The sequence below is a fragment of the Papio anubis genome, chromosome 20 (genome assembly GCF_008728515.1).
Source record: "Papio anubis isolate 15944 chromosome 20, Panubis1.0, whole genome shotgun sequence".
NCBI classification, from domain to species: Eukaryota; Metazoa; Chordata; class Mammalia; order Primates; family Cercopithecidae; genus Papio; species Papio anubis.
In genome coordinates, this window is record NC_044995.1 from 32,224,656 (window position 1) to 32,247,191 (window position 22,536).

At 40.8% G+C, this 22,536-nt stretch overlaps 1 protein-coding gene across 1 annotated transcript in view; it reads left to right on the plus strand.

Annotated features, from left to right (window-relative positions):
* LOC101007196 (zinc finger protein 506) overlaps nt 1-22,536 on the plus strand; it is a 504,157-nt gene that overhangs the window by 477,276 nt on the left and 4,345 nt on the right. The window contains 2 exon segments of the mRNA XM_031660354.1: nt 14,240-14,366; nt 15,185-15,280. Of these exon segments, the coding sequence (XP_031516214.1) occupies nt 14,240-14,366; nt 15,185-15,280 (223 nt within the window).

Consider the following 22,536-nt stretch of genomic DNA (forward strand, 5'->3'; position numbering starts at 1 on the left):
TTAATAGGATGATGTGTCCTCAGTCAACCTTCAGTGGTCCTGGGTTTTAGTACTTTCTGGGGATAAACCAAGATACCCACCATGGCTATGTCTGCTAGAGTGTCTAGTGAATATTAGCTCTTGGGTCATTTTATGCCATAGGACAACCTGAAGTATAGAGTGTAGCCTCTGAAGGGAGCAGGTGGCAGCCTTGGGATTGAAAGACAGATCCTGGTGCACTTTTTTTTTTTTTTGAAAAGCTAACGCCTTGCGACATGAAGATTGTCTTCACTCAACCTAGCTTCCATTTCTTGGAGACAACATTGCTGGTCAGCCAATCAGATGCTGGTATTGAGGGGAAAACAAATAATTTCTGCCCCCCGGATTCTCTTGCTTGGGCAGCAGAAAAGTAGTGAAAAATTTGTGAAAAAACACTTCAAAAGACAAAAAAACTGACCCCAGTGAGATGGCGTAAAAAAGAAAGTAAAATGCACATGGGGCACTCACTGGGGCATAGCGCAGTGTCTCCTGGGAGGGTAGTTATTGAGCATGTAACTGAACAGGATGGGGTGGGTGATAGGATCTGTAGCTTGAAAAGATTTGTTCACTTATTTTAACCTCAAGTGTTTTTGTTGTTGGTTTTGTTTTGAAACAGTCTCTGTTGCACAGGCTGGAATGCAGTGGCTCAATCTCAGCTCACTGCAACCTCTGGCTCCTGGGTTCAGGTGATCCCCATGCCTCGGCCTCCCGAGTAGCTAGGACTACAGGTGCCCACCACTGCGCCCGTCTAGTTTTTGTGTTTTTAGTAGAGATGAACTGGCTGATTTCAAACTTCTGATCTTAAGCGATCCACCTGCTTTGGCTTCCCAAAGTGCTGGGATTACAGGGGTGAGCCACTGCACCCAGCTGCATCAATTTTTTAACTGTAATTTGCATTTTATTAGTAGGGCTTGAAAGGTAACAAAATATTTACAAAGGACATAAAAGAGATGAGTTTCAAAAAATTAGTATTTAATCATACATATATATATATATATATTTTTTTTCTTTTGAGACGGAGTCTCGCTCTGCCGCCCAGGCTGGAGTGCAGTGGCCAGATCTCAGCTCACTGCAAGCTCCGCCTCCCGGGTTCACGCCATTCTCCTGCCTCAGCCTCCCGAGTAGCTGGGACTACAGGCGCCCGCCACCTCGCCCGGCTAGTTTTTTGTATCTTTTAGTAGAGACGGGGTTTCACCGTGTCAGCCAGGATGGTCTTGATCTCCTGACCTCGTGATCCGCCCGTCTTGGCCTCCCAAAGTGCTGGGATTACAGGCTTGAGCCACCGCGCCCGGCCTTCATATATTTGTTAATAATTCTCATTTATCTTTTTCTTTCCCAGAGTGAGTTTAGGAATTTTCTCAGGTGTGTTTTTTATAGCTGTGATTTCAAACAGAATTCTAAGCCGTAGCTTTAAGAATGCTAGCTACCAAGGGAAAAAAGTAGGGAAAATCTCTCTTCCATTTTGGCTGTAGACAATGAAAATGTTTCCACAGGAAAATCTGGTAGATAATTGATGAGTTATATAGATTTGTCAAACCATCAGTACCTCCTTTTGCTGGGTAAATTTGTGACAGTGAATATCTCAGTTCTATATCCTGTTGTCTTGATTTCTGAGTTTAATGATAAATTATATGTGATGAAACGTGGTACTTCTAGAAGTGTTCCCATATGACTAATTTTTTACTACATTATTTTTAATATAATAAAATATAAATAATAATATATTGTCTGAAAGAAGTAGACATATTTGCTTTTCTTATGGAGGTGTAAAATGCAAGCACCTTAGCCAGGTGCAGTGGCTCATGCCTGTAACCCCAGCACTTTGGGAAGCTGAGGGGGATTGATCACTTGAGGTCAGGAGTTCGAGACCAGCCTGCTCAACATGGTGAAACCCTGCCTCCACTAAAAATACAAAAATTAGCCAGGTGTGGTGGCATATGCCTGTAATCCCAGCTACTCGGGAGGCTGAGGCAGGAGAATTGCTTTAACCCGGGAAGTGGAGATTGTGGTGAGCCAACATCACGCCATTGTACTACAGCCTGGGCAACAGGAACGAAACTCCATCTCAAAAAAACCACCAAGAAAAACAAAAATTTAGCCGGGTGTGGTGGTAGGCACCTGTAATCCCAGTGACTCGGGAAGCTGAGGGAGGAGAATTGCTTGAACCTGGGAGGCAGCGGTTGCAGTGAGCCGGGATAGCGCCACTGCACTCCAGCCTAGGCGACAGAGTGAGAATCCAGCTTGGAAAAAAAAAAAAAAGCAAAGAAAAGAAATATTTCATTATGACCACTGAAAACAAATTCAGCTGATTTTTTTAATGAGAAAAAAATGTGCAGAGTGTGTGTCTGGCTGTGTGACAGGTAAGAAAAGAGAGCACCATCTAACTCATAATGGGAAGGGTGTTTCTTTCCATAAACTGTTCCTGGAGCACATAAAGGATGAAGAATTTTATTAATCACAAATATTTTCCAGGGTTATCTATGTGTTTCATCTTTCCCCATCTCTTTTTCTTTGTTTATGCATTTCTTCCATTTGGCTTTTCCATGGCTGCATCTTATATATTAAACCAGTAAAGGTAACTACAGTGTTTTGATGAGTTCTGTGAGTAGCTTACTGTACCAAATTATTGAACTTCAGGGAGGTTATGGGAGTCCCCAGGTTTTACACAGTAGCTCAGAAGCATAGATGGGCCCTTGGGGTTTGTGACTGGCATCTGCCATGAGGACAATGTTGTGGGACGGAGCCCTGAATCAGGGTCTGTGCTGACTGTGGGTGGTGTCAGAATTCAAATGTGAGACGATAAATTAGTGTTGGAGAATTGTTTGATGTTCAGCAAACTCTACAGATGTGGTGCCAGAAAAAAGATATAACAGAGGCCTGACCTGGAATAAAACTTTGGGAGATTGGGAATGGGAGGCTATGCTCTGTTGTATGCAGGCTGTCACACTGCCCATTGTCCTGTGATTCCAGGTCTTCTCTCAGGGTGACAAATGATTGAAAATATAGAGGAAAGGAGCTCTGTGACAGACTCCCTTTTCCCACAGCTGCCACCCACTCACAAACACACACACTAGACATTGACGTGTCCACACCCCTGCCAAGACTTGGCACTACCCTCAGGAACTTCACAATGGCATTTTTGATCCTAGTGTTTCTTGCCAAGAATCCACAAGGCTCTACAAGTCTCCTAGCATATTCCCACTGACAGACACTGAATCTGCAGCAGCAACCTGTTCTCTCCACTATCCTAGCATTTTGGACCAGCTATTCATAATCTCACCTGCCTGCATGCACACAGAAGTCAGAGTACAGCCCCACTGGAACCACTGTCTGTACCAAAAATCAGTCCTTTCACCTACATTGCACTCTCTCCCACCCAGGGATTTTTTTTTTTCTTTTAGCTTTTATTTTTGGTTTGGGGTACACGTGTGTTTGTTACACAGCTAAGATTATGTCATGGGGGTTTGGCGTGCAGATTTTGTCACTGAGATACTACCCATAGTACCAAACAGGTCTGTTTTCTGATCCTCTTAGTCCTCTCACCCTCCACCTTCAACTAGGCCTCAGTATCTGTTGTTGTTCTCTTTGTGTTCATGTGTTGTTGTTATTTAGCTCTTACTTATAAATGATAACATGCATTTGGTTTTCTGTTTCTGCATTATGATTATTTTGAGATGGAGTTTTGCTCTTGTTGCCCAGGCTAGAGTGCAATGGTGTGATCTTGGCTCACCACAACCTCCGCCTCCCAGGTTCAAGCAATTCTCCTGCCTCAGCCTCCCGAGTAGCTGGGATTACAGGCGTGTGCCACCACCCCTGGCTAATTTTGTATTTTTAGTAGAGACGGGGTTTCTCCATGTTGGTCAGGCTGATCTCAAACTACACACCTCAGGTGATCCATCCCCCTTGGCCTCCAAAGTTCTGGGATTACAGGCATGAGCCATCACACCCAGCCTCTGCATTTGTTTTCTAAGAATAGTGGTCTCCAGCTTCATCAGTGTTATTGCAAAGGACATGATCTTTTTTTTTAATGGTCACAGAGTACTCCATGATGTACCATATTTTGTTTTTACTAAATCTTTTATTTTATTTTATTTTTGGAGACAGGGTCTCACTTATTGCCCAGGCTAGAGTGCTGTGGTGTGATATTGGCTTACTTTAGCCTCAACTTCCCAGGCTCAAGCAATTCTCTCCTACCTCATCCTCCCAAGTAACTGGGACTACACGCGGGCATTACCACACCTGGCCAATTTTTCTGTTTGTATTTTCTGTGGAGACAAGATTTTGCCATGTTGTCCAGGCAGGTCTCAAACTTCTAAGCTCAGGCAGTGTACTTGCCTTGTCCTCCCAAAGTGCTGGGATTACAGGCATGAGCCACCGCATCTGACCATACCATATTTTCTTTATCCAGTCTACCATTGATAGGCATTTATGGCCTGTGCATGTCTTTGTTATGTGAATAGTGCTGCAATGAACATGCATGTGGATGTGTCTTTATAATATAATTTATATTTCTTTGGGTATATACCCAATTATGAGGTTCCTGGGTCAAATGATAATTGTTTCTAGTTCTGTGAAGAATTGCCACACTGCTTTTTACAGTTGTTAAACTAATTTACACTTCCAACAGCAGAGTATAAGCATTCCCTTTTCTCTGCAACCTTGCCAGTGTTATGCCCAGACCATTTGTCCCCCAAAGAAGACCACCAGAGTCCAGAGTCAAAGCCAAGCAGCAAGGATCTTTTACTACAAGTTTGAACTTGGTCCCTCCATTCCACAGCATACAAGAGGGCCCCGAACAATGCGAGTGCTTGCTTTTTATAGCCCGATGTAAACAGGATATGTAAAGTTACAGGGGAACAAGATAATTCTCTGGGTTACAGCATTACAATTGGTTAATATTATACATTTAGCATTTTTTATTGGTTCCCGCTGTGTCCTTATCGGAGATTTCCCAAGTGGTGTTTTTCTGAAGTTTGAGAGAAATATGGAGGAATGTGTTTGTGCTGGGCTCAGGAAGTTGAGAGATATATGATGGGTTGTGTTTGTGCTGGGCTCAGGAAGTTGAGAGATATATGGTGGGTTGTGTTTGTGCTGGGCTCAGGGAGTTGGGAGATATATGAGGAATGTGCCTGATTCCTTTCACCAGCATCTGTTATTTTTTGACTTTTTAAAAATAGCCATTCTGACTGGTGTAATGTGAGATCTCATTGTGGTTTCTCTTTTAATTTATCTAATGATTAGTGATGAGCAGTTTTTTTTCATATGCTTGTTAGCCACATGTATATCTTCTTGTGAAAAGTATCTGTTCATGTTTTTTGCCTACTTTTTAATGAAGTTTTTTTCTTGTAAACTTGTTAAAGTTTCTAATAAATTCTGAATATTAGAACTCTGTCAGAGGCAAAGTTTGCAAATATTTTCTTTTCTTCTGTAGGTTGTCTGTTTACTCTGTTGATAGTTTCCTTTGCTGTGAAGAAGCTCTTTAGTTTAAATAGGTCCATTTGTCAATTTTTGCTTTTGTTGCAATTGCTTTTGGTAGCTTCCTCATGAAGTCTTTGCCAGTTTATGTGTCAAGAATGGTATCTTTTAGGTTATCTTGCAGAACTTCTTGTAATTTTAAGTTTTACACTTAAGTCTTTATCTTGATTTTTGTATATGGTGTAATAAAGGGGTCCAGTTTCTGTCTTCTACATAGTGCTAGATAGTTATTCCAGCACCATTTATTAAATAGAGAATTCTTCCCACATTCTTATTGTCAGATTTGTCAAAAATCTGACCGTTATAGAGAGTGTCTATTTTGGGCTCTCTATTCTGTTGCATTGGTCTTGTGCACTCATTCATTTTTTATAACATCTTTCTTCTGCTTTTTCTCCCATAAACATTCTTTCAAGTGCATACAGTGTGCAAAATTCAGATGTCCAAGGGTTCAAAAACTCTTTAAAAAGTTCCAAAAAATTTTTTGCTATTCTCTCTTAAGGGATTTAGATTATATGTAAATATTTTTCTCTGCTTTTTTGGAAATATATGTAAATCATATTAACAGCTAAATAAACCTTTTGTCATTTTTTCTGACTCCAGATTATCTTTAGCTAGTACTTCAGATTTTTTGCTTTCTTTTTGCTTCTGAAAAGTTTATTTTTTGCATTTTTAGTCCTTAAAAGTATACACAGATTTGTTTAGATAAAAGCTTATTTTAAGAGCACACAGAAGCTTAGCACAAAGATAAAATTAAATTTAGCAATACATAATGATAAAGACTTGTTACGCCCAGACCGTTTATTCCCCGAAGAAGACCACCAGAGTCCAGAGTCAAAGCTAAGCAGCAAGGATCTTTATTACAAGTTCGAACCTGGAACTCTCACTCGCTCGTGAAACGAGACGGGCAGGAGAGTTCCCCCACTGAGCTCCGAACAGTGTTATATAGTCTAAGGAAAGTGGGCATAGAATTATTGTACAAATCAGATGTATGATTGGCTAGTGTTTGAACAAGGTGATTTGGCTAACGATGATTGGTTCCCGCCATTTCTGATATTTTGGTTCAACCCTTGAGGCGGGAGAGCAGTTTTACACAAAGGCAGTTAATTATATTGCATCAGGTTGCACAACCGGTTTATGGCAGCATGAGTGTATCTTACTTAAACACGTCTTGTGACCCGGCCTCAGGAAGAAAAACAGGTACTTACAGAACTTACGAAATCTCTGGTATGTGCAGAGATTAGAGAACAGAACAAAGGGTTTAGCAATAGGGTGTAGCGGGGGAGCGGGTACGCATTTTTGTGTCTTTGTGTCCTTTCAACTAAAAGATACTAAGTTTCTTTGACAGAAACCTGATTAGCCAAGGAAATTATCCAATATTTGCAGGCTAAAGTACTTATACTGCAAAAGCAAGAACAGTTCAGTGTATAAACTGAACAGTGGAGTCTGTAGTTGTACCTTGCGTTCTATTTACTACTTCAGAACAGTTAGCATAGTTATGTGTAGTGTTTGTAGACAACCTGCATTCATATAAATTAAACAGTATTTTCATTTTTTTTGAGACAGAGTCTCTCTCTGTTGCCCAGGCTGGAGTGCAGCGATATGATCTCAGCTCACTGCAACTGCTGCCTCCCGAGTTCAAGCAATTCTCCTGCCTCAGAATCCCGAGTGACTGGGATTACAAGCGTGCACCACCATGCCTGGGTAAGTTTTTGTATTTTTTAGTAGGAATGGGGTCTCACCATGTTGCCCACCTTGATCTTGAACTCCTGACCTCAGGTGATCTACCCACCTAAGCCTCCCAAAGTGCTGGGATTATAGAGGTGAGCCATAAACAGTATTTTCTACAATAGTATGAATATAAAGCCACAATAATTACTTTGAATGAATCACTTAAATGGTTATTTTAATATTGTTATTTAAAGCGTTTTAACTGAAGTATAGTTGCAGTTTTTAAAAATGCTACGTACATTATGACTACTTCATTAAAATTATTGATAATTATTTATATCTAATAGCCAAAGAAAATTTACCAAATTGTTGTAGTAGATATTAGTCTGACATGTTTATTACTTTATTCAATAGGGATAATTATGAGTAAACACAATGTTAGTATCTTTTATTTCACTAAATTGGAATTCTGCTATTACAGGACAAATAAAGACAGGTGATGTGGCCACCCAAACACGACCAACATAGCTCTTCAGTTAGCTATGTTGCAAGCTCTAATATATTCCATTATATGAACACAGTCAGATTCTATTTCTTCATCAAAAAGTGTTGTTGGAAGTTGTCAGATGTATTTAAATATAGAACCCCCATTCAATGGCTAGGAGATGAGAGAGCAGCAGAGATGGAAAAGAAACTTTATAAAAATTCTTCTGAAAATCTGCCCCCTTTCTTCATAATGCTCATGTTTTTCATGCTGAGAGTGGCTGTGTACTTTGGGTGTTTAGAGAGAAATTGCTTTTAAGGGAATATTTTCTGGCTGACTTGATCAATCTCATATCTAATCTGAGCTTTTTCTTAACATCTCTCCTTTAATTGTACTCCACTTGCTATAACACCAAAGGATACAGAGCCAAGTTGCTCCTACCTAGAATCTGCAGATAAGGTCTGACCTCTGCCTGGGATTTACAAAAAAAGGGCCAGACTTTGGATAGAGAATGTACAGACAACTAACAAAAGGCTTTTTCTGCATTGTGAGATGTCAACATAGACATCTTATAGCCCCCATTTGGGAGTGTGGCTATTTGAGATTTTTCACATCTTCTTCATTGACCTGCTACAGTTATGTGAGAGGCTCCAGGAGGAAATAGAATCTGATGGCAGAATGTGTAGTGAGAGATCAAGGCCACAAAGTATCCAGAGCCATGACCACAACCGCAACTAAATTTACCTGTAAAATGTGATACTGGAGTAGAGTATTTTTGTTATTTCTCTTACCCAAGAGCTAGTAAATCAGAACGGGTGATCCAGGTTCTGGAGCTCCACCAGGGCTGTTCCATTTTCTATTTAGAATCAGTCTGAGTCTCTCCAGCCTGGCTTATCATTGGGCCATTGGCCCAGGGTCACTGGGAATTCCCTCAAAATCACCTAGGTGTCTTTGAGGCATTTTTGAGGCATTTGAGATGTCCCGTACAGAATTATGTCAGGCTGACAAGAATGGTTAATTCTGCTTCTGTCTCAGTGTAAGAGAAATGAGTCATCTGTGTTTGTTCATCCCCTCATACAAGAGGTGTCTTTGGTTGATACCTAGATGAGAGTTTCTCCAATTTCCTGGTACTTGGATAATAAACAAGGATGAGATCTGGAGACCCAAATAGATAAACTAGTAGCTTCCATTTCATATGGCCATTAAAAAAAAAAAACATAAAGCAGTCATGGTTCCTACAATCCAGAAACTTTTAGTTTAGACTAGCAACTGGATAAATAATTGAATTGTGCATCATATGGTTGGTACAACAAATACATGTGTCCAAAATCTTGGGCTTTATTTAGGTGACTTTTTTTATATCATTGTGACTTCTGAGGTCTACATCTGAGGGCATATTTATGAACAGAAGAACTGTTACTCTAATTTCTTTTCTTTTTATTTTTGAGCGGGAGTACAGTAGCGTGATCTCAGCTCACTGCAACCTCTGCCACCCTGGTTCAAGTGATCCTACTGCCTCTGCCTCCTGAGTAGCTGGGATTACAGGTGCCTGCCATCACATCTGGCTAATTTTTGTATTTTTAGTAGAGATGGGGTTTCACCATCTTGGTCAGGCTGGTCTTGAACTCCGGATCTCGCGATCCACCTGCCTTGGCCTCCCAAAGTGCTGGGATTACGTGCGTTAGCCACCACACCAGCAGTAGAATTTCTATTTATTTTTCCTTGTTAAGTATACGTATTTATTTTCTAATAAAATTGCTCTAGAAGGGCCGAGCCCGGTGGCTCATGCCTGTAATCCCAGCACATGAGAGGCCAAGGCAGGCGAATCATGAGGTCAGGAGTTTGAGACCAGCCTGGCCAATATGGTGAAACGCCATCTCTACTAATAATACAAAAATTAGCCAGGCATGGTGGCATGCACCTGTAGTTCTAGCTAATTGGGAGGCTGAGGCAGAAGAATCACTGGAACCTGGGAGGCAGAGGTTGCAGTGAGCCGAGATCGCACCAGTGCACTCCAGCCTAGACGACAGAGTGAGACTGCATCTCAAAACAAAACAAAAAACAAAATTACCCTAGAAGACCTGAAGGGATTTGTTTTGTTTAAATTGCATATTAGTATATAGTATAAAGTTGACAGGGCAGTGGCTAGAAAGGATTAAAATTGCAGAAGCTCTGGATTTAAGTTTCTTTTAGGTAAGCTTAGAAAAAACAAAACTGGAAGTACCCCAGTGGCATAGAGAACAGAATTCTATATAGCGTCCTCACCCTGCCCCAGATCTGTTCAGATTCACCTTTTTTTTTTTTTTTTTTTTTTTGAGACGGAGTCTGTCGCCCAGGCTGGAGTGCAGTAGAGCGATCTCGGCTCACTACAAGCTCTGCCTCCTGGATTCATGCCATTCTCCTGCCTCAGCCTCTCGAGTAGCTGGGACTACAGGCGTCCACCACCACGCCCAGATAATTTTTTTGTATTTTTAGTAGAGACAGGGTTTCACCGTGTTAGCCAGGATGGTCTCGATCTCCTGACCTCATGATCTGCCTGCCTTGGCCTCCCAAAGTGCTGGGATTACAGGCGTGAGCCACTGCGACCAGCCACAGAGACACCCTTTTTGGAGCCTTTATTGAGTTCTGACCCTACCTTGGAGTCTTGCCTCACAGAACTGATTAAAAGAGATCAGAGTTTTGGCTGATAAATCCTAGTAAGTTTCTAGAGCTGGTGCTCACAATTTCCTGAAACCCAAAAGCAAATAAATGGGAAAAATAAAGTATGTATTTTAGAGTCTTAGTTTTTAACTGTTGTATTAAAACCAGTGCTGGCAGAGACATTCTGATTAGCAACTTGTTTTCTATTCCTGAAGATCCAGTAGTTGTTCTATAAGTCACAAAAAAGTAAATATGAATAGAATAAAATTTTCTGTATACTACATTAAACTCTTCCTTCTATATCTCTTTCATCTATCTATATTTGGCTTTTATTCTACACAATTAAAAAAAATTTTGATGACCGAGAAATAGAAGAAGAAATAAAAATGCTGGGACCTTTATCTAAATCCTGGAAATTATGAAACCCTTAGTACCAGCTCCCAGGGTGTTATGAGAATTAAATCACATAATGTGTTATGCCCAGCACAGTGCTCTGCATCATACCCTTAAGCACATAGTGCCTGTTTAATAAACATTGCATTAGTACATGTGTACACATGTTCCTTTTTAAATACAGACTTATTCAGACATTGCTGCCTTCTGTTTTGTCTGTAAACTTTATTTTAATTTTTTTTTTTTTGAGACGGAGTCTCGCTCTGTCGCCCAGGCTGGAGTGCAGTGGCCGGATCTCAGCTCACTGCAAGCTCCGCCTCCCGAGTTCACGCCATTCTCCTGCCTCAGCCTCCCGAGTGGCTGGGACTACAAGCGCCCGCCACCACACCCGGCTAGTTTTTTGTATTTTTTAGTAGAGACGGGGTTTCACCATGTTCACCAGGATGGTCTTGATCTCCTGACCTCGTGATCCGCCCGTCTCGGCCTCCCAAAGTGCTGGGATTACAGGCTTGAGCCACCGCGCCCGGCCGTCTGTAAACTTTAAATAGCCAGCAAAGAATATAAAACTTGAGGATGGAGATGGGTTGTCCTTATTTGTACCAGAAGTATTTGGTTGTGACAAGGGGGCTAAAGTGAGGCCAGAATTACCAAGTGATTCATAAACTCGTTAAAGCCTGAGAAGCAATGCTTAGCTTAGTGGTTATCAGCCCAGGCTTCTCCTTAGGATCACATGGTCAATTTGCAGAAACCTCTTGTGCCCTCCCCACAGCTTCTGTTTATTGTTGTGGGTGGAAGCATCCATGTTGTTTTAATGAAGGGCCTCATATGACTCTAAGATGAGGCCAGAATCAGGTATGAGGGCTTCAAAATACATTCATGAGAGTTAAGTTCCACCTTTGTACTTTAGGGTGGTCACAGGGCCTGTTCTATTTGGGTTTGATAGGGACAGGTCAGTGTGGCACATATTTGCATTACTGTAACAGAAATTACTGGTGTCTGTGGCAGGGGAGGGCACCTGAGGACAGGAAAGGAGAAACATGTTTTTATCTTCATGGAGCAGCTCATGGTGCCTGAATCTCTTCTGTTTTAAAGGACAGAAATGGGTTGACTTTTTCTTTTTCTGCCAGTTGATGTCATCCTAGCAGGTAAACATGTAATACTCACCTTTAAAGGCATATTGTCAAGATGCAGGTGTAATTTATCCAGAGAGTCTCATCTGAGAATGAATTCCAGAGGAGGAGGAGGAAGAAAAAAAAGGCTTTTCTTCAGGTAAACGTGTGTCAGATGAAGAGCTGTGTCCACTCTTCCTCCTGGACTGCCATGCATTTAGTACTCACACACCTTTACTTCTCTACTTGTGTTTTTCCTCCCTAATGAGTTTGGTTTAAATACTTGTTAAAATTCTTATGATAGTCAAGGGTCTCTGAAAAATATTTCTTTCCTATATCTCAGAGCCTTCTCTTTATTTGCTGCATCATAGCTTCTTATATGCCATGCAGGATTCTCAGCAATAATGTATGATCTGCAATATTAAAAATGTGTCCTTTGTGGCGGTTGAACATGGAAAGATGTGGATACTCAAGATTTCTATTGGGGGAAAACTCTGGTCCTTAGTAAAGATGTAGAACATGTAATGTTGAGGCTCCATCTGTGTGTTCCATTAGCTCTGTGCACAACGGGATTAAGAAAATACGTATTAAAATGGGATGGCATTTATTACCCAGAAAGTTCTGAAAACAATTATTAGGAGATACCTGCTCTCTAGGGTGCTAAGTGAAAGTCTCCATAAAACTGATGTTTCTTTTTCCTTTTTTTTTTGCTTTTGAGACAGAGTCTCACTCTGTCACCCAGGCAGGGGTATAGTGGCGTGATCTCGGCTCACTGCAAACTTCGCCTCCCAGGGTCAAGCAATTCTCCTGCCTTAGCCTTCTGAGTAGCTGGGATTATAGGTGCCTGCCACCACACCCAGCTAATTTTTGTATTTTTAGTAGAGACAGGGTTTCACCCTGTTAGTCAGGCTGGTCTCAAACTCATGACCTCATGATCCGCCCACCTCGTGCCTCCCAAAGTGTTGGGATTACAAGTGTGAGCCATCGCACCCGGCCTAAAACTAATGTTTCTTTATGGTTAAATTCAGACTATAATTTTCTTTTTTGGGGGGAATATTTCAACAGTGATGCTGTGTTCTTCTGTGAGCATTAGCACAACATAAAATCTGCCCTAGTGCAGTTAATGGTTAATAATTCACTTGGTTAAGCAGCTGTCTGATAGATTTTTTTCACTATAGAGTTATTTTTCTCTTTATTATTAAGTATCTTTATGCAGCTGATGTGCATAAACCATCATATTTAATCTGGCAGCTGTCCTTTCTTATTTTTTTCCCTGCATTTTTTTTTTTTTTTTTTTGAGACAGAGTCTAGCTCTGCCGCCCAGGCTGGAGTGCAGTGGCCCGATCTCAGCTCACTGCAAGCTCCGCCTCCCGGGTTCACGCCATTCTCCTGCCTCAGCCTCCCGAGTAGCTGGGACTACAGGCGCCCGCCACCTCGCCCGGCTAGTTTTTTGTATTTTTTAGTAGAGACGGGGTTTCACCGGGTTAGCCAGGATGGTCTCGATCTCCTGACCTTGTGATCCGCCCGTCTCGGCCTCCCAAAGTGCTGGGATTACAGGCTTGAGCCACCGCGCCCGGCCCCCCTGCATATTTTTCTTTGATAAATGAGGGCTCTTTGTTTATAGGCTAGAAAATATGGGGAAAACACAGGCTCTTCCACTTAGTAAATGTTTGAAAAAATATCCCTCTTGGGCCAAAAACATTTGCATTACTGGTGTGTTAGAAATTCAAAAAATTGGCGGGCCGCGGTGGCTCATGCCTGTAATCCCAGCACTTTGGGAGGCTGAAGCAGCGGATCACCTGAGGTCGGGGGTTCAAGAGCAGCCTAACCAACATGGAGAAACCCCGTCTCTACTAAAAATACGAAACAAAAAATTAGCCGGGCGTGGTGGTGCATGACTGTAATCCCAGCTACTCGGGAGGTTCAGGCAGGAGAATTGCTTGAGCCCGGGAGGCGGAGTCTGGTGAGCTAAGATGGCGCCATCGCACTCCAGCCTGGGCAACAAGAGTGAAACTCCATCTATAAATAAATCTATAAATAAATAAGTAAATAAGATCTTCTGGGGGAAAAAAAAAAACCCTGCATCTGCATAACAAGGTCTTCAGCTTATTGTACATATTAAAATTTGAGAGGTGCCTTCTAACTCAGCATTTCTGTCTGAAAAATATTCACAACTCATTCCGTATGATGTAAATATAGCACTCAAAAATGTACATGTTCGTGTTCATGGCCTTAATTTTATACTTTAGAAAAATATATGAACTGATGTGGATCTTGTGCTGCTCTTTTTTCTCAGAGTTAGAGAATATTTCTGTGTTGAAAACATTTTATTGGATAATTCTAGTCCTATAAGTCAGAACCACTTCTCTTTACTCTCTAATTTCACCTTAAGTCAAATTAAAAATTCCACTCATGGCCACTTGGTAAAAATATGTGTGTGTGTGTTTTTCAGGGACCATTACAATTTAGAGATGTGGCCATAGAATTCTCTCTGGAGGAGTGGCATTGCCTGGACACTGCACAGCGGAATTTATATAGGGATGTGATGTTAGAGAACTACAGAAACCTGGTCTTCCTTGGTGAGGATAACTTGAGTACATAATTCATAATATACCCTAAAGGTTTTATTTCTCTTTTTTGTAGAATGTTTTTTAGTAATTTATTCTTTGCATTCAAGAGTTTCAGATACCCTTTTTCCAGAAAAATCTTCAGTTTGTTCATTTAGAAAATGATTTTTTCAAGATGTTTCATCTTAATCCAAACTTTCCACATTCCTGAGTTGAGCTTTATTCTTCACTCCAAATTAGTGGTAATTCCAGAAATTTAGTGGCATAAAATATTGTTGCCCCCACCTAAAAATCTAATTGCCACCACCAATTTTTGATTTTAGTAGTACCAGGTAGTAAAATTAAGAAACCTACAAATTGAAAGTATTTTCTAAATATTTAGAAATTTCTGTTATAGGCCAGGCGTGGTGGCTCACACCTATAATCCCAGCACTTTGGGAGGCTGGGCAGGTGGATCACCTGAGGTCAGGAGTTCGAGACCAGCCTGACTAACATGGTGAAACCCTGCCTGTACTAAAAATGCAAAAATTAGCCGGGCATGGTGGCGCATGCCTGTAATCCCAGCTACTCGGGAGGCTGAGGCAGGAGAACAGCCTGAACCCGGGAGGTGGAGGTTGTGGTGAGCCAAGATCGAGCCATTGCACTCCAGCCTAGGCAACAAGAGCGAAACTCCATCTCAAAAAAAAAAAAGAAAGAAATTTCTGTTATAACTTAGTATTTTAGTATTTATTTACTAGAGTATTTTATCACATCCTCTTTGCTGAGCACATTACTAGCTTGTAATTGGAGAATATGAGCAAGATTCATGTTATTTATTCTTAATAAAACAGGTATTGTTGTCTCTAAACCAGACCTGATCACCTGTCTGGAGCAAGGAAAAAAACCTTTAACTATGAAGAGACATGAGATGATTGCCAAACCCCCAGGTAGGTGTGAGTGAAAATGAACACAACAGACGACACAGATAAGAGGTCCCAAGGTCAAAGAGAAAGCGAGTCCTTAAAATGTTATATGGGAAGCTGTGTTCCCAAGGAAATAGTTCCTGGGCAGCTTTTTTTTTTTTTTTTTTTAATTTTGTTCTTACAAAGAGGCATCTGTCTTATGTTTTTAAATTCTCTAGGGATTCTACTTTTCTTTCAGTGAGCTTCCTTCAAGTTCACAGTGAGAGCCAAAGTCCTTTTCATGACAGCTAACAGACTGCACAATCTGGCTGCTTTTCCATTGTTTTGGGGACACACAAGTATCTGCATGATTTTGAGAAACTAAGACCTTTTTAAGTTCTCGTTTTGCATCAGGTCTTAAATGTATATTAGCTTCTGTTCCACTTTTTTGTCCATTTTTGTTTTTATTACTATATAGTCTTGAAATATATAGCTTGAAATTTTAAGTATGATATCCTGCTTTGTTCTTTTTCCTCATGATTGCTTTGGCTATTCAGAGTTTATTTTAGTTTCATGTAAATTTTAGAATTGTATTCTCCATTACTGTGAAAAAAATACCACTGCAATTTTAATAGGAAGTTTATTGAATCTATAGATTACTTTGGATAATATGGCACTTCAGTAATATTTAATCTTTCAATCCATAGACATAAACTATTTTAAAATTTACTTGGATCTTCTCTGATTTTTTTTTTTTTTTTATTAACTCCTTGGTTAATTTTTTCTTCAGAAATTTATTATTTAATGCTATAGTAAATAAGATTTTTTCTTTATTTTATCAGATAAACTATGAAACATAGATATACTTTTATGTTAATATTTTGCTAATTTAATTAGTGTATTTATTAGTTCAGACAGGTTTTAATGTACTATGTGTGTTTTTGCTTTTGTTTTTGTATTATACTTTAAGTTCTAGGGTGCATGTGCACAACATGCAGGTTTGTTACATAGGTATACATGTGCCATATTGGTTTGCTGCACCCATTAACTCATCATTTATGTTAGGTATTTCCCCTAATGCTATCCCTCCCACAACCCGCCACCCCACGACAGGCCGGGCCCAGTGTGTGGTGTTCCCCACCCGTGTCCAAGTGTTCTCATTGTTCAGTTCCCACCTATGAGTGAGAACATGCAGTGTTTGGTTTTCTGTCCTTGTGATAGTTTGCTCAGAATGATGGTTTCCAGCTTCATACATGTCACTGCAAAGGACATGAACTCATCCTTTTTTATGGCTGCATAGTATTCCATGGTGTATATGTGCCACATTTTCTTAATCCAGTCTGTCATTGATGGACATTTGGGTTGGTTCCAAGTCTTTGCTGTTGTGAATAGTGCCACCATAAACATACGTGTGCATGTGTCTTTATAGTAGCATGACTTATAATCCTTTGGGTATATACCCAGTAATGGGATGGCTGGTCAAATGGTATTTCTAGTTCTGGATCCTTGAGGAATCGCCACACTGTCTTCCACAATGCTTGAACTAGTTTACACTGCCACCAACAGTGTAAAAGCATTCCTATTTCTTCACATCCTCTCCAGCATCTGTTGTTTCCTGACTTTTTAATGATTGTCATTCTAACTGGTATGAGATGGTATCTCATTGTGGTTTTGATTTGCATTTCTCTGATGACCAGTGATGATGAACATTTTTTCATGTGTCTGTTGGCTGCATAAATGTCTTCTTTTGAGAAGTGTCTGTTCATATTCTTTGCCTACTTTTTGATGTTTTTTTTTTTTTCTTGTAAATTTGTTTAAGTTATTTGTAGATTCTGGATATTAGCCCTTTGTCAGATGGGTAGATGGCAAAAATTTTCTCCCATTCTGTAGGTTGCCTGTTCACTCTGATGGTGGTTTCTTTTGCTGTGCAGAAGCTCTTTAGTTTAATTAGATCTCATTTGTCTATTTTGGCTTTTGTTGCCATTGCTTTTGGTGTTGTAGTCATGAAGTCCTTGCTCTCCAACCTTAATGTATCATGGAGCTGTCATTACAGGTGTAGCTGGTAATGCCTGTAACCAGGCATTAGCCTGGTTCTCTCATAAAGGCATTCTGGTCAGGGATGGCTGACATTTTTTTGCTGTAAAGGGATATGAAAATAGGGAACTTTTAATCTTTTCATCTTGGTGAGGTCACTGTCCCTATACATTTTTACTTTCTGTTTTCTGTTTCAAATTTGTCTGTAATTTTAGATTCAGATGTTTAGGACAATACGCTAGAATTTGCATGGCCGGAAGTAAATTAGATAATTAGTAGACACTCCATATTTACTAAAATAGTTACTTATAAATTTAAGTTTGCTGCAGGCAAAAAGGAATTACAGAATTTTCATCTACTTTCTTCAGCTTATATCTAAATAATAACATAGTTTATTTCCTAATATTTGTTTTACATATCGGAGGGTCTAACCCCACTCTGCAAAATATATATATTTTTCTTTATTTAACAATATAAGTCTATTCTTTCCTTCTAAAGTTGATTACAGCAGTTTCATTTTGTGTAAGAATATTTAAAACATAAAAAGTAACACTAGTTTCTTTTAAATCATTATTTATTAAAAATTTCTCAGGCCGGGCGCGGTGGCTCAAGCCTGTAATCCCAGCACTTTGGGAGGCCGAGACGGGTGGATCACGAGGTCAGGAGATCAAGACCATCCTGGCTAGCACGGTGAAACCCCGTCTCTATTAAAAAATACAAAAAAACTAGCCGGGCGAGGTGGCGGGCGCCTGTAGTCCCAGCTACTCGGGAGGCTGAGGCAGGAGAATGGCGTAAACCCGGGAGGCGGAGCTTGCAGTGAGCTGAGATCCGGCCACTGCACTCCCGCCTGGGCGACAGAGCGAGACTCCGTCTCAAAAAGAAAAAAAAAAAGAAAAAAAAAATTCTCATTAGAATCTTCTATGTATAATGATACTGCATAGTCTCTGAAATTGTACTGCCACACAGTGCATGCCAGTGATTCAAAATACCCGCATTTAATGAGTACACCTGTAGACCTTTTTTTTTTTTTTTTTTGAGATAGAGTCACGCTCTGTCACCCAGGCTGGAGTGCAGTGGTGCGTGTGATTTTGGCTCACCTCAACCTCCACCTCCTGGCTTCAAGCGTTTCTCATGCCTCAGCCTCCCAAGTAGCTGCAATTACAGGCATGTGCCACCATGCCCGGCTAATTTTTGTATTTTTTGTAGAGATGGGGTTTCACCATGTTGGTCAGGCTGGTCTTAAACTCCTGACCTCAGGTGATCTGCCCGCCTCGGCCTCCCATAGTGCTGACATTACAGATGTAAGCCACTGCACCTGGCCTAACAGTGTTTTTTAAAATGATACATCAATGTTGCATACCAGATTTTATGAGTGAACATTTCTCTTATTATTGTTTTGAAGTTCCATGTTACTGTGTTTTTTCAGAGTAGGTTTCTTTCTTTTCTTTTTTTTTTTTTAAAGACAGAGTCTCACTCTATCACCCAGGCTGGAGTGCAATGGCGCGATCTCGGCTCACTACAACCTCCACCTCCCAGGTTCAAGCGATTCTTCTGCCACAGCCTCCCGAGTAGCTGGGACTACAGGCGTATGCCACCATACCCGACTAATTTTTGTATTTTTAGTCGAGATGGGGCTTCACCATGTTGGCCATGCTGATCTCAAACTCTTGGCCTCAGGTGATCTACCCGCCTCAGTCTCCCAAAGTGCTAGGATTACAGGCTCGAGCCTCCGTCCCCATCCTTTTTTTTTTTTGAGACGGATTCTCGTACTGTCACCCAGGCTGGAGTTCTATGGCATGATTTTGGCTCACTGCAACCTCCACCTCCTGGATTCAAGTGATTCTCCTGCCTCAGCCTTGTGAGTACTGCTGGAACTACAGGTGTGCCATGCCCTGCTAATTTTTGCATTTTTAGTAGAGATGAGGTTTCACCATGTTTGTTTGTCAGGCTTATCTCGAACTCCTGACCTGAAGCAGTCCACCCGCCTTGGCCTCCCAAAGTGCTGGGATTACGGGTGTGAGCCACCACACCCAGCCATTTTTTGTTTTTTTGTTTTTTTTTTTGAAGGGAGTTTTGCTCTTGTTGCCCAGGCTGGAGTACAGTGGCATAATCTTAGCTTACTGCAACCTCCACCTTCCGGTTTCAAGTGATTCTCCTACCTCAGTCCCCTGAGTAGCTGGGAGTACAGGCACGTGCCACCATACCCAGCTCATTTTGTATTTTTAGTAGAGATGTTACCATGTTGGTCAGGCTGGTCTCAAACTCCTGACGTCAGGTGATCCGCCTGCCTCCGCCTCCCAAAGTGTTGGGATTACAGGTGTGAGCCACCACTCCTGGCCTGAAACAGTTTTTTAATCCTATCTAGGTGAGTAGTCATAAAAATTCTCCTAATTTCAACATCTATTTATTTTATTTTGTGTGGGAGAAACACATAACAAAATGTTTTATCTGTCAAAAACACATAACAAAATTTATTTATTTATTTATTTTTGAGACGGAGTCTCACTCTGTCGCCCAGGCTGGAGTGCAGTGGCCGGATCTCAGCTCACTGCAAGCTCCGCCTCCCAGGTTCACGCCATTCTCCTGCCTCAGCCTCCCGAGTAGCTGGGACTACAGGCGCCCGCCGCCTCGCCCGGCTAGTTTTTTGTATTTTTAGTAGAGACGGGGTTTCACCGTGTTAGCCAGGATGGTCTCGATCTCCTGACCTCGTGATCCGCCCGTCTCGGCCTCCCAAAGTGCTGGGATTACAGGCTTGAGCCACCGCGCCCGGCCAACAAAATTTATAATAAAATATTTCTAGGCCGGGTGCAGTGGCTCATACCTGTAATCCCAGCACTTTGGGAGGCCAAGGCAGGCGGATCATGAGGTCAGGAGATCGAGACTATCCTGGCCAACATGGGGAAACCCTGTCTCTACTGAAATACAAAAAACCGGGCATGGTGGCGCATGCCTGTAGTCCCAGCTACTCAGGAGGGTGAGGCAGGGGAATTGCTTGAACCCAGGAGGCAGAGGTTGCAGTGAGCCGAGATCTTGCCACTGTACTCCAGCCTCAGAGACAGAGTGAAACTCCATCTCAAAAAATAATAAGTATATATATGTATACTGTTTAGTCATATTATGTTGACATTGTTATGCATCATATCACTAGAATATTTTTATCTTGCAGAGCTAAATCTCAATATACATTAAACAACTACCAATTCTTCCCATTTGATAGCACTTTTAAAGCACCACTTTTTCCGGTTTCTGAGAGTGTAACTGCTTTATACATCTCATACAATCTGTCTTTTTGTGGCTGGCTCATTTTACTTTGCATAATGTCATCAATATTTCTCATAATAGTTGTTAGAATATTTTCTGCTTTTTGAAAATTGAGTGATATGCCAGTATTTTTATATCTACTGATTTGGTGACAGAAATTTGCATTGCTTTTATCTGTTGGCTTTCAGTAGCAGTGCTGCTATAATTATGTGAAAGATGATATATGTGCTGCATTCTGTTTTGTTAGTCTACTTTTTCACTTTTATACTCATACCAAATTGTTTTAATTCTGTCGCTTTTTGATGTGTTTTGAAATCAGAAATTGTAATGCCTCCAACTTTTTTTTTTTTTTTTTTTTGAAGATTGTTGGGTACTTTTTTGCCTCTTTAGACTCCATGTTCTTTTGGATTTGCTGTTTCTATTTCTTCAAAAATGCAATGAGAAATTTGAAAAAATTACATTAAATCTATAGATTAAATTGAGCGGTATAGACATCCTCACAATATTATTTCCTTTTTGATTGTTTTTGAAATGGAGTTAAATTAACCCGCCTTAGCCTCCTAAAGGAGTGAGCCCCACGGCATCCAGCCCAGTTATTTGAACAAGTGCATGCTCAAGAGTGTGTTGAATCATTTCTATACATTCGTAAATTTATCAATTATTTATATTATTGTCTTATACTCTAATTCATTTTTGTCATAGAAAGTAACTATGAAATTTCAGTTTTAAAAATGTGTTAAGACTTTGTTTTTGACCTACCAGGTGGTCTATAAAAAGGAATGTTGTATGAGCTATTGAGAAGGCTGTGTATCCTGATATTGTTGAGGAGTATTCTCTATACCTTCAATAGAAATAATTGTTTTTTACTGCCTTCTAGTCGTCTGTTCCCTTACTAATATACTGTCTTGTTTTATTATTATTACAGAAAGTGGGGTATTGAAATATCCTACTATAATTCTATTGCTCTCTCTCTCTGTTTATTCAGCTTTGTTAGTATTTGCTTCATATATTTGAAACTCCAGTTTGAAACACACACACAAAAAAATACACACATGGATAAACAAATTTGTCTCAGCCCAGTGCGGTAGCTCACGCCTGTAATCCCAGCACTTTGGGAGGCTGAGGCAGGCAGATCACAAGGTCAGGAGATCAAGACCATCCTGACTAACACGGCGAAACTCCATTTCTACTAAAAAATACAAAAAATTAGCTGGGCGTGGTGGCAGGTGCCTGTAGTCCCAGCTACTTGGGAGGCTGAGGCAGGAGAACAGCATGAACCCAGGAGGCGGAGTTTGCAGTGAGCCAAGATCGCGCCACTGCACTCCAGCCTGGGTGACAGAGTGAGACTCCATCTCAAAAAAAAAAAAAATCTGTCATAGGTTCCCAGTGAATTAATCTATATATTGTTTAATGTCCTTCTTTATCTTTTGAAGTTTTGACTTAAAGTACATTTTATAAAATATGACAGTTTTTGACTTAACATGTAGCTTGTGTAATATTATTTTGACCTCTTCTGCTCTCATTTTGTTAATATTTACATGAAATTTCTTTTTTTTTTTTTTTTTTTTTGAGACGGAGTCTGGCTCTGTCACCCAGGCTGGAGTGCAGTGGCCGGATCTCAGCTCACTGCAAGCTCCACCTCCCGGGCTTACGCCATTCTCCTGCCTCAGCCTCCCGAGTAGCTGGGACTACAGGCGCCCGCCACCTCGCCCGGCTAAGTTTTTGTATTTTTAGTAGAGACGGGGTTTCACTGTGTTAGCCAGGATGGTCTCGATCTCCTGACCTCGTGATCCGCCCGTCTCGGCCTCCCAAAGTGCTGGGATTACAGGCTTGAGCCACCGCGCCCGGCCTTACATGAAATTTCTACTTCTCTCTTGCCACTTTCAGTCTTTTCTTGTCATTAGATCTCAAGTGACTCTTGTAAAAAGGCAAGTTGAATCTTGATTTTTAAAGTTTTTTAATGAACCTCTTTATTAAAAATATGTCTCTCGATTGGAAAGATAATT